The sequence below is a fragment of the Schistocerca americana genome, chromosome 5 (genome assembly GCF_021461395.2).
Source record: "Schistocerca americana isolate TAMUIC-IGC-003095 chromosome 5, iqSchAmer2.1, whole genome shotgun sequence".
In the NCBI taxonomy this organism is placed as follows: domain Eukaryota; kingdom Metazoa; phylum Arthropoda; class Insecta; order Orthoptera; family Acrididae; genus Schistocerca; species Schistocerca americana.
This window is the reverse complement of record NC_060123.1, coordinates 644,068,247-644,081,060: the sequence shown is the minus strand read 5'-3', so window position 1 is coordinate 644,081,060 and position 12,814 is coordinate 644,068,247. Positions and strand designations below refer to the sequence as shown.

Below are 12,814 nucleotides of genomic sequence, written 5' to 3'. Positions count from 1 at the left end.
ATTAATTTTGGTAAGATCTGAGACATCAGAGTGTATCGTGTCACATATGAACACTTTGTATTTAAGAGAGACTCCGTCCGCGACTGCACGCAAGTACCTGTATGCCGCCGCCAGAATTTAGTTCCGACGGCTCCATTCAATACGACCGAGAGTACTTCCAAACTCTTGCAAAGTTTTTGTTTACAGCTCCTACTGACCCTTCGTCACTGCATCCATCACCCAAATAGCGCTATACAGAAGTAACTATCGCTACTTTCAAGCCAATATTTCCGCTGAAGTCGGGGAAAATACGAGGGTCGTTCGGTAAGTAATACCCCACATTTATTTTAAAAAAAAAACATTAATATACGTAGACAAATGTCTTTGTTGGTGCTTCACATCTGATATTTGTTCTGCGCACCGGCGAACTTCACATCTGATATTTGTTCTAGCGTGCGCCGGCGAAGTTTCGAACGGTTCTGGCAGATGGCAGAGCCGTAGTACAGCGTCAAAATGGCGTCTACGTACGACTCACGTTAGAAGCAGCGTGCTGTTATTGAATTATTGTGTGCAGAAAAAGAAACCGTGGTGAACATCGATAAACATTTGTGTTCAGTGTATGGCGATGTTGCAGTTGACAGGAGTACAGTTGGGCGGTGGGTAATGAAAGCTACAGCCCTCAGTAAATGCAGAAACAGAGCTCCATGATCAGCCACGCTAGGAACGTCCTATCACAGCCACTGCTCCAGACATGGTGAACCGTGCGGATGCCATTATTCATGCCGACCGGCGTTTCACAACTCGACAATTGGCTCTACAGTTGTCGGTCAGCATTGTATGTGCGTCTGCAATGATCGAGACTCTCGGATATTCGAAGAGGTGTTCACGATGGATTCCACGAATGCTCACATTGGACCACAAGATTCAAAGAAAGGCCATTTCATCTGAATTGTTGAAACGTTTTGAGACCAACCAAGAGGCCTTTCTGTCACGGATCGTTATGGAGAACTAATGCAGGGTGCGCCGGCCGGAGTGGCCGAGCGGTTCTAGGCGTTACAGTCTGGAACCGCGCGACCGCTACGGTCGCAGGTTCGAATCCGACCTCGGGCATGGATGTGTGTGATGTCCTTAGGTTAGTTAGGTTTAAGTAGTTCTAACTTCTAGGGGACTGATGACCACAGAAGTTAGGTCCCATAGTCTCAGAGCCTAAATCTGGGTGCACCACTTTGCGCCAGAAACAAAAATCAGTCCATGGAGTGGCATCATCCTCATTCACCATAAAAGAAGAAATTCAGGAAAACCCCCTCTGCCAGAAAAGTCATGGTGACAGTTTTCTCGGATGATGGCGTCATTCTCGAGGATGTGATGCCAAGAGGGTCAACCATCAATTCAGAGGCATACGTGAAGACCCTGAATAAACTCAAGAATCGTTTGTGACGTATTCGGTTGGACAAGAACCCAGCATAAATCTAGCTCCAACACGATAATTCACGCCCACACACAAGTCTGAGAACTCGGGAACACATCGCCAAATTGAGTTGGACATCATTGTCTCATCCACCCAACAGTCCAGACCTGGCACCCTCGGACTTCCATCTCTTTGGGCCTCATCAAGATTCTCTACGGGGCACACACTTTGAAGATGACGAGAGTGTCAGTCATGCAGTGAAAACATGACTACACCTACAAGACAAGAACTTTTACCAGCAGGGAATACGTGCTCTTCTACGTTGACGTACGGCCATAGAACGTGATGGAGGTTATGCAGAAAAATAGGACATGGATAAGACATGTTGATGTATATTGTCACCAAATTCTGACTCTTAACAATAAATATGTTCTGAGAAAAAAATGTGTGCATTACATATTGAACGACCCTCGTGTATTTGTGCGTATGGTTTTGTTAGACCCAAGTTTTATCGAAGTATACTACAAGATTATTGTCCTTAGCGCGCAATAAGTACATTGCACACAAAATTTCGCTCTTGCTGCAACAATGTGGTTGGACTCCATAAAAAATTTTCGTCTCTCATTACACTTTCCGAATTAAAAACCTAATGAGCAGAGGATACAAAGAATGGAGACGTCAGAGCCCGAGGAATTAATTTTTTCACTGAGATCGTTGTCTCTTTTTCTAGCCATCGGATATTTGCCTTTGTTGTACTATTTAAGGATATTTCTATTCATTTATTTTTTGTCAAAACCGTAAAATTCCGTAGATTTCCGTATTCATTTATATCCCTTTTATGGAGAATGAAAACACATGCTCACATACAGAGATCCTGCCGATCTTACTGCACTGTTAATATGGAATATAGTCGATTCCGAAGAACCACAAGATTTTGTTGTCAGTTGCTCAACTTGCGCGAAATGTATATTATTGCTGGTCTCTTCACTGTTGGTCAGATCAGTAAAAGAACTCAGTACATTCTTTACGACAGTTTCAGAATGTTTTCGAATGTCTTTTTTCCCTTTGCACGCATCGACAGGGGTAGTACGACACTTGCGCACTTGTTCCTGCACTACGATCACTACCAAATACACGTCACTGCACCGGTCCACGGAAGAATGAAACCACAAGTGAACACACGATATCGCACAGAAACATTGAACGCTCACCCAGCGCCGTTCTACTGCACTTATATCAGTGCATATGTGACAACAGAGTTATGAGGTGGGCGAATCACAGAGCTTAGCGCCTGTGGACTGCACGCGGCGTATGTGACCTTTAATTTCGTGACGGCCACTCTAGTCTCAGTATGCGCTCCACAACATCTACGTGGCCACAGGCCAGGTACGGTTCAGTCTGTTAGAAACAGCCTGTCCGTCTAACGGTTGATTTATGTCCGTCTTCCTTGCGCCTACTCGCTCTGCGCCTGTCCATCCCCACACCTAAATAGAGGCAGGCATGACGGTGCGAACCTCTTTCTAAGCATGTGCACATGAGTGATTTATTTCACATCTGGAGGGAACAGCGCACGCCACTCCAGTGATCGAGCAGCAGCTCTACATTGAATGCACCCGTGCGACTGGCCAGTAGGCACTATACAGGGTGTTCGAAAAAATGTGTCGAAGACTTTGAGAGGTGGTAGTACTCATTGAAACAAGAAAAGTAAGTCCGACAAACATTCGTCCGGAAACGCACACTTTCCGAGATAAACACGTGTTTATAGGAAGGGCTCTGCGACGCTTGTTTGATATATTAGCAGAGTCGGCTGCATTGGCACTCCGTTAAATGCGTCGGCAGGGTATTATGATGTCTTAGGCACAGTACTCCACCTACCATTAGCTAGTCTGCTGGGCGAGCGGTTCTAGAAGCTTCAGTCCGGAACCGCGCTGCTGTTGCAGTCGCAGGTTCGAATCCTGCCTCGAGCATGGCTGTATGTAATGTCCTTAGGTTAGTTAGGTTTAAGTAGTTTCTACGCCTAGGCGACTGCTGACCTCAGATGTTGAGTCCCATAGTGCTTAGAGCCATTTGAATCATTTTGAGCTAGTCTGCAGTCAGTTGTGTGGTTCGATTCGTATTGTAGGCTACGTAAGGTTTCGTCATGTTTGTGTGCCTTATTGTACAGTACTGTCGATTCTGGGTACGTATCATGGTGTTTTACCTTCATCCAAACGAGGATTCAGTTATGTGTTTACCGTTATTGCGCGGTGTGTACGTACAACTGGTGTAGTACATACATATATTTTCTCTCTTCCACCGCTTGTTAGCAATGGAAGCCTACTACTTGTCAAGTGAAATAACTGATACGATTTTCTGCTACTGTTTAGCAAATGAATGTAGCCTGCAAGCCCATACCCTAAGACGCTGAAAAATATCTACAGCGCAGAGTGCCCTGTGATAACCTGTTCGGCAGACTTTTCCAGCGCCTGAGGGACACAGGTATCCTTGCACCTCGGAAGACTGGCAGCGAAAGGCCCCGCACAGCTGACATGGAGGAGCATGTGCTACGTTCGATGGAAGAAACCACTGGGACCAGCAGCAGGAGAAGTCGTGTCACACCCTCTTATCTGCTGTACCCATATCACCCACTGCGCACTCGGACCCTAAGGCCACAGGATCATCATAGCAGACGGCGGTTTTGTCAATGGCTGCTGCAGAAGTGTGTCTCAGATCTGCTATTCACATCCTAGATTTTATTTACCGATGAGGCGCGGTTCACAAGAGAATTTCCATAACCAGCAGATGTAAATCCCCAACCAATTCGGGAAAGAGGACACCTACACCAGCTTTCAATCAACGTGTGGGCAGGTATACTTGACAATGGACTGTTAGGGCCATACGTGCTAACACAAATGTTAACAGGGGCGCATTATCTGGAATTTCTCATTAATGTATTGCCTACCTTGCTGGAGGCTGTGCCATTGCGGGAACGAATACAAATGTGGTTCATGAATGGTGGCGCACCGGCACACTTTCGTCGCAAAGTGCACGACCATCTAACACAGATATTTCAGGACCACTGGATTGGTCGTGGCGCCTCACACCTTGAACCGCTCGTTCCCCACACTTGAATCCCCTAGACTTTTGTTTATGGGGACACTTGAAGGAGATGGTCTACGCCACGCCAATCACCGATGTGCGGACTCAACAGGCTCGCGACTTCAATGCGTGCCAGCAGGTATACTTCAAAGCGTGCGTCAGTCCTTACGCCGGAGGGTAGAGAGGTGCATTTTCACGAATGGACGGCACGTTGAACACCTCCTATAAACACGTGTTCATCCAGAAAGTATGCACGTCCAGATCCATGTTTCTTGGACTTATCTTAGGAAGTATGCGTTTTCAGACCCATGTTTACTGGACTTATTTTTTTGTTTTGTTTCGATGAGTGCCATCACGTCTCAAAATATTCGACACATATTTTACGAAAATCTAATACACTATTGGCCATTAAAATTGATACACCACGAAGATGACGTGCTACAGACGCGAAATTTAACCGACAGGAAGAAGATGCAAATGATTAGCTTTTCAGAGCATTCACACAAGGTTGGCGCCGGTGGCGACACCTACAACGTGCTGACGTGAGCAAAGTTTCCAACCGATTTCTCATACAACAAACAGCAGTTGACCGGCGTTGCCTGGTGAAACGTTGTTGTGATGCCTCGTGTGAGGAGGAGAACATCATGTTTCCGACTTTGATAAAGGTCGGATTGTACACTATCGCGCTTGCGGTTTATCGTAACGCGGCGTTGCTGCTCGCGTTGGTCGAGATCCAATGACTGTTAGCAGAATATGGAATCGGTGGGTTCAGGAGGGTAATACGGAACACCGTGCTGGATCCCAACGGCCTCGTATCACTAGCAGTCGAGATGACAGGCATCTTATCCGCATGGCTGTAATGGATCTGAGTCAACAGATGGGGACGTTTGCAAGATAACAACCACCTGCACGAACAGTTCGGCGACGTTTGCGGCAGCATGGACTACCAGCTCGGAGACCATGGCTGCGGTTACCCTTGACGCTGCATCACAGACAGGAGCGCCTGTGATGGTGTACTCAACTACGAACCTGGGTGCACGAATGGCAAAACGTCATTTTTTCGGATGAATCCAGGTTCTGTTTACAGCATCATGATGGTCGCATCCGTGTTTGGCGCCATCGCGGTGAACGCACATTGGAAGCGTGTATTCGTCATCGCCATACTGGCGTATCACCCGGCGCGATGGTATGGGGTGCAACTGGTTACACCTCTTGTTCGCACTGACGGCACTTTGAACAGTGGACGATACATTTCATATGTGTTACGACCCGTGGCTCTACACTTCATTCGATCCCTGCGAAACCCTACATTTCAGCAGGATAATACGCGTCCCCATGTTGCAGGTCCTGTACGGGGGTTTCTGGATACAGAAAATGTTCGACTGCTGCCCTGGCCAGCACGTTCTCCAGATGTCTCACCAACTGAAAACGTCTGGTCAATGGTGGCCGAGCAACTGGCTTGTCACAATACGCCAGTCATTACTCCTGATGAACTGTGGTATCGTGTTGAAGCTGCATGGGCAGCTGTACCTGTACACGCCATCCAAGCTCTGTTTGACTCAATGCCCAGGAGTATCAAGGCCGTTATTACTGCCAGAGGTGGTTGTTCCGGGTACTGATTTCTCAGGATCTGTGCACCCAAATTGCGTGAAAGTGTAATCATATGTCAGTTCTCATATAATATATTTTTCCAATGAATACCTGTTCGTCATCTGCATGTCTTCTTGGTGTAGCAATTTTAATGGCCAGTAGTGTATATATATCAGAGTCAGCCAGGTGCGCTAGTGATGTGCAACCAAAAAGGCTGCGACAGAAACGTGCTGCCTGGAGTATACTCTTGCTAGGCCAGGAATATGCAGCTACTTCCCTTGTATATTTTCCTTTCACATTTTCGCCTACTCTTCTTTGCTCATAACGGTGTTGCTATCTGAGCTCATAGTTGCTTCCCTTTCTGCAAAAGTTTCTTTAATTTTCTTTTACGCTACATCTATCTTCCTCGCAGTCAAGCATGGTTCTACATTTTTGCATTTCTCCTGTAACGTTTTCTGCTAACCTTTTCTGCTTCACCAATCTGAACTTCCTATCCGTCTCATTTTTAGATGTCTATATTCCCTTTTCCCTGTTTTATTGGCTGTATTTCAAATTCTCTCGTTTCGTATGTTAGATATTACTCGACAATGTGTGATAGCGTTGAATCCAGGAATACTTACCTAGCTGGTCACATATATCACCATCTGTTGGTTAACGTGTAGGAATTAAGTTCTGGAAGCATTACTCAGTCAGCGTTCACGTTTTGAGAAGGAGAAGTGCACGAGCGGTGAATAGAGCGAATTTCTGACCTGATGACCTATAGTAACACAGTTCTGTGAGACTTTGTTTGAAGAGCACTCTGCAATGTTCGCCTCACTTTTTTAAAAAAAATGGAAGAAAGAGAGAAAGAAAGGGAGAGGGGAGGGGAGAGAGAGAATAAACTGCCATTTGACTGTCTATTACTGTATTTATCTTCTGTATCCAGGTTTCGGCTTTTGTGCCATTAGTTAGCACAATGATAAAAGTTCTTCATATCCGGTAAAGTCTGTCTACAGCAGGTAAACAAGCCCTGTTTACCTGCTTTGGACCGACTTCGCCAGATATGACCTGTTAATGGTCTAAGAGCTTTTAGCATTGTACTCAATAATGACATAAAAGTCGAAATCTAGATAGCATAGAAGATAGGTACAGTAAGTCAAATGGCAGTTTATTCTTTCAGAAAATATTGCATAACTGTGGCTCAGCACCATCGAAAAAAAGTTTTTCGTTGGCCTTACCGTCCGTCAGTTCGTTGGCGACGCCGTTGTAGATGACGTCTGGGACGCCGTCGTCAGTGATACGCACTGGCTGCCCGCCCACCTCCGGCACGTAGTACAGGTCGTTCTGGAGCACGTAGGCGAGCGCGTTGCCCTCTGGCGACCAGTCCACGAGCTGCAGTCGCTCCCCATGGGCGATCTGCGTCGTCGTGCTGCCGACAGCAACGTTAATGACATTAAAGTAACAAATCCCACGCAATACCGCAACATCTAAAGTACTAAAAACCTTCCGTGCTTTGATTTTAAAAGGACTGTTTTTACTGTGTCCTTCTGTAAGCAAAATATTCGTAAACTCCCTCTCTGTTGCCGCTGTCGGCCTTTGAAACAAGTGACTCTATACACTTCGGGAAGTCCAGTGCACTGTTGCATTTAAGATGCTGAATTACTTCGTTTGGCCAACCTGACAACACTTACCGGTGGAAAATTAACACGTAGGGCCTTTTTTTTTTTTTTTTTTTTTTTACTCTGGCAAGCAGTAAAGCAATTGCGTCCATCTCGTGACAGTCGCACTTTTTTCTCTTTTGGTTTCTCAATCCGTGACATCTCTTTCTCCACCCCCCTTCCCTCTCCATTACTCCTGTTTGCATCACATTCGTCTTTCTCTCGGTCACCCTCAACCACCCTTGTCCCCAATGTTCGCAGGTCAAATCTTTCTGACGGTGAACTTCTTATTCGCATCAACTATTATAGTGTGTCCCAGGAGCAATGGTCAATATTCAGGTATGTGAGAGGAACGATCATTCGAAACAAAAAAGTCTAGCAAACATGAGCTCTAAAATGCTTACGTTAAGAGCACTGAGCATTTCTTCACTTACGATACTGTTAAAGAAATCTGTTCTACTGCAAGCTCATTGCTTTCCACGATTTGAGAGGTGGTAGTACGAACCATAAGAAGAAAAGAGTGTCCTGTAAATATGGGCTCTAAAGTGCATACTTTAAGAGCTATGAACACTTGTTCATCTTCCCTCCGGTGAAGCGCACCTCTTCTATTGATTTCATAATTATGGCTGACTGCGCTACCGCATCTTACAGGGCAGGTGGAGGACTCTTGGAACGAGAGGGTATTCGGCGAATGATCTGACCTGCCCGTTCCCCCGACTTATATCCCATCCAGCACGTATCGGATGCGTTATGTAGAAGTGTTTCAGCACGTCCACGTGCACCAACGACCACCCAGCAATTGTTAACATCACAGCGACAGCGTTCCTTTCTTTAACTACGGAATTATTGGACTGAACTCTGGCAAGTCTGTTTCTGCCAGACCTGGAACACAGGTCACGATACAAATTAACATAAAAGTGAACAATTCCTTCATTATTTTCACTTACTTTTTCGCAATGTTGTAGGCTACATAACGCGCAATTGCTGAATGTCGGAATACCTGGAAGAGAAAAATATTGGATGTGAGTAGAACAGATCAGGTTTGTAATTATATTAGATTTTTAAATAGAGAATTAATCCGTAATACGCTTAAATTTACAGTTCCTCAGTCGTGTCAATATTTCCATATTACGGAAAAAGGTTTTTGAAAGTGCAAACATACAGTGAGACTTTTGCCGCACAGTGTATTTAGTGAACACTTGTAGCCGTCTTGTGGAACACAGTGTACCTGGTTATAACGCCATAATTTCGCTATGTTCAAGGTTTTAAAAGTCAAGACATAGGCTTACAATTGGCACTCCAAGTGGTGCAAAGCTCGTCTTGCGCCCTTTTTGTTTCGGACCTGTACTACATGAAAAGCACATTATTGTACATGTTAAACAAGATTAACTCATTTGGATAACCAGTTTTCGGCTTACAAGGACATCATCAGACTTTGACTCACTCTCGTCGTTAAACAAGTCACAATACTTGTAAATAACGTTGAAAAAGATGTTACCCATCTAGACTGAGGCACTATCACACAGTAAATGTCACCGCAATGAGATCTCTTTCAAACTGAGGCAACTGCCGATAACGCCATCTTGCATGAGTACGCACCACCTCCATGCCCTTCACGCTGACCACTCAACATCTGTTGTTGTTGTTTTATTTAATTTTTTCATTGAGTTTCGATTCCGCAGCAGCTTAGTATGCCGCGCTTCAGCCTACAGACTTTGTTTTAAAAAGATGAAGATAATAAATAATAAAAACAGGCGATAAAATCGGAGACTTAAGCGGTAACATGGCGAAATAAATCGTGGAACTTAAAACATAGAACAAAGGAATGATGATGCTAATAAAATACATATGAAGTAGACAGATAAAATAATAGACAGACAATTAAAAAACAAGGCAACACTCTGGTCGCAAACAATTAAAAAACAAGGCAACACTCTGGTCGCAAAAGACATAAAATTCGCACCCAGCGACTGCATGGTTTCTGTTCGCAACACTTTGGAAAGACGAACAACACTGAACATTCACTTGAACACTGCACTAAAAAGTTGGCAAATATGACATACCACAGCCTACAGCAGTTGGTGGGAAACAGGACAGATGCCGGCCGTTGGTGGCCGAGCGGTTCTGGCGCTACAGTCTGGAACCGCGCGACCGCTACGGTCGCAGGTTCGAATCTTGCCTCGGGCATGGATGTGTGTGTTGTCCTTAGGTTAGTTAGGTTTAAGTAGTTCTATGTTCTATGGGACTTATGACCTCAGCAGTTGAGTCCCATAGTGCTCAGAGCCATTTGAGCCAAACTGGACATATGATGGGAAAAAGGGGGGAAGGAGAGGAAAAACGAAGGGGGGGAGGGGGGAAGGAGCCAATGGAGGATGAGGACCCATAACAGGGGTGGGGGATGCTGAGCAGATGCGACAGGGAGTGGGGAAGGCAGAGGAGGGGAATACAAAAGGACACAGGGGGAGGGGGGAGAAGGGAGGTAGGGAGAGGTTAGGAGGGGAGAAAACAGGATGGCAGGGGGGGAAGAGGGAGCCCAGGGAAAAGGACAGAGGAAAGGAGGGGGGGTGAGGATCAGAGTTGATAGGAGGGATAAATGGAGGGAGAGAGGGCATCATCTGGGAGGGGGAGTTGATGGAAGCCACCTTGGGAAAGGAGATGAAGGGTGTAGAGCTGGAGGGTAGGGGGGACAACAGTGAAGGCGTGGCAGGGGGCTGGGACATGAGACGAGAGGAGCAACCAGGGGGTGAGGGGGTCAAGGCGGCGGGAGGTGTAGAGTATGCGAATATGTTCGAGGAATAGGAGCAGATGAGGGAAAGGAATGAGGTCATAGAGGATCGGTGTGGGGGACGGGAGGCATATACGGAAGGTGAGGTGGAGTGCATGACGCTCAAGGTTCTGGAGGCACATAGAATTTGGGGGGGTGGGGCAGATATCTGGGCGGGACTGGCATAGCAGAAGATGGGACAGATTAAGTATATGTAGGTGTGGAGGATGGTAGAGGGGTGCAACCCCCATGTCTGGCCAGAGAGGAGTTTGAGGAGTCGGAGGCAGTTGTGGGATTTGGATTGGATGGAGCGGAGATGAGGAATCTGGGTGAGGTGACTGTCAATGGTGAGGCCAAGGTAGGTGAGGGTGGGGGAGAGGCGGAAAGACGGGCGCAGACGGTAAGGGAGAAATCCAAGAGCCGGAAGGAGCGAGTGGTACACCCTACGATGATTGCCTGGGTCTTGGAAGGATTGATTTTCAGGAGCCACTGGTTACACCATGCGGAAAAAAGGTCAAGGTGATTTTGGAGAAGGCGTTGGGACCGTTGGAGGACATCTGATGCTGTTCACACCCTTTATATACCCTACCAGGGCTGGTAACACCGCTATTCACGAACTGCTATTCACGAACAACAGACACCACGTAATCACATAATTGATTCGCCTCGATGAGCAATGGATCAACCACATTCAGTGGGGATGCGCAATTACGTCCGACCCCCTGCGGGAACCTCCAAGTAGCGAGCACGGAAGGCACGGTCAGTGACTGCGATAGCTGGCGCGTGGTGGGAGTGTGGTTGGGTAGGCCGAGAGGCGTGCAGAGCTGGCCCGCGCAGTTGCGATAAACACTGTCGGGGTGCGGCTGTGGTTAACATAACTTCCTAGCAAGCAGGAGCTCCAAGGCTTTCGAGTCCCAGCCCGGCACACATTTTCAGTCGTCGCCGCTGATGCCGCCCTAAGTCCTGACGCAGCTGATATCAATAAGCCCTTACTTTTCTTTGCCTTTCTCCCCCTTCCCCCTTCATTTTCTTGAATCATTTACGCACACACCGATGGCGTGTACGTGTATGAATTTGATGTCTACGGTGTCTTCCGGACGCTTCACTTTTCTTCGGGAAGTATCGATCTGTATGCGTGTGACAGACCCAACCGCCATTTAGTATGAGCACTGACACCATATACCTTCCATTTAGTGGAAATAATCTTCTAGCTGAACCGTGCGACTCAGCGTTCACGGCTACGAGCAACAAGTTTACTGAAATTGATACTTCGAACCGCAAGACGTCTTCGTTTATGGTGTTGATAGGCAGTGCGTTGCGTGTTGTATCACATTCGCGATACGCTGTAACAATGTATAAAGGGTGATTTCAAGTGGCCATTCAATCCAGGGAGCTAACTACTGCGCCACTTCGGTCGGTGGTTGAGGTAATACCATCAGGATATCCGGTAATTAAGTTTTTAGGTAGTATGGGAAAGGATCAAAATGTCAGAAAAACTGCTCTGTGCTATGTTGATATATCGTAAAGTATGAATGATTTCGCCAAATTTATTGTAACTGAAAGTTATTTGTCTAAACTTTTATTAATTCAGCTGCAAACGCAATAAAATGCCTTCTGCAGGGTATTACAATGTCATTTCATACCAAATTTGCAGTATGCACTCGTTGTGTGACTGCTTAATAGATGCTGAGAATTCCTATCCCTCTTCTCTGTTATTTCCATTCATTTAAAGGCTTGTGATGATAACTTGTTACACTGTCTGTTTTTGTGCAAACAGCCAGTGGACCTGTGAACGTCCTTCACAGTATAATCAAACAGCGAAGGGTAAAGACCGCTGACACCACGATTCTGCCGAAATGAGAGAGTGGTGCGTATCGGAATAGAACATATCGCAATACTCAATGAAATGCAGCGCTGTTTCAAGTTCTTCAGAGAAGTAGCGAGCAAAGGTGAGACAGACCGAGGACCAAACACACTGGGCTGCACAACAGTGAGAGATTTTATCATCTACAGCGAGAGACGTTATCGTTCTACCAGAAGAAAATATTACTTCTTGTTTCACGTCAGAACTGTTCTTTTGTGGGTTCACTAATAAAGTGTTTCTTTCATTGCAACCTGTGGACCGACATTATTACGTGCTGTCCTTGCCACCTCTAAGGGCCAAGATCAGAGTTGTTAAACTACCGTAGACTATGATCAGTAAGTGTTGACTACGGTAGTTCTTCTAGCACCTTTGGTCAGTTACGATCGTACCCACGTTACCGGTACGTCAGGTGTGTTGCATACCCACTGGGCGTTCGCTAACAACGATCGCTGTCTTTAAGTACTCGTATATGATCTGTGTCCTACTAGATTCCC

The 12,814-nt window shown here is 46.2% G+C and overlaps 1 protein-coding gene across 1 annotated transcript in view; it reads right to left on the bottom strand.

Annotated features, from left to right (window-relative positions):
* The window catches only part of LOC124616606 (venom dipeptidyl peptidase 4-like), a 424,228-nt gene that overhangs the window by 144,928 nt on the left and 266,486 nt on the right, over positions 1 to 12,814 (bottom strand). Inside the window, exons 7-8 of the mRNA XM_047144927.1 lie at positions 8,640 to 8,692; positions 7,273 to 7,463 (exon numbers count right to left, since the gene is read on the bottom strand). Of these exons, the coding sequence (XP_047000883.1) occupies positions 7,273 to 7,463; positions 8,640 to 8,692 (244 nt within the window). The remainder of the gene's footprint in view (positions 1 to 7,272; positions 7,464 to 8,639; positions 8,693 to 12,814) is intronic.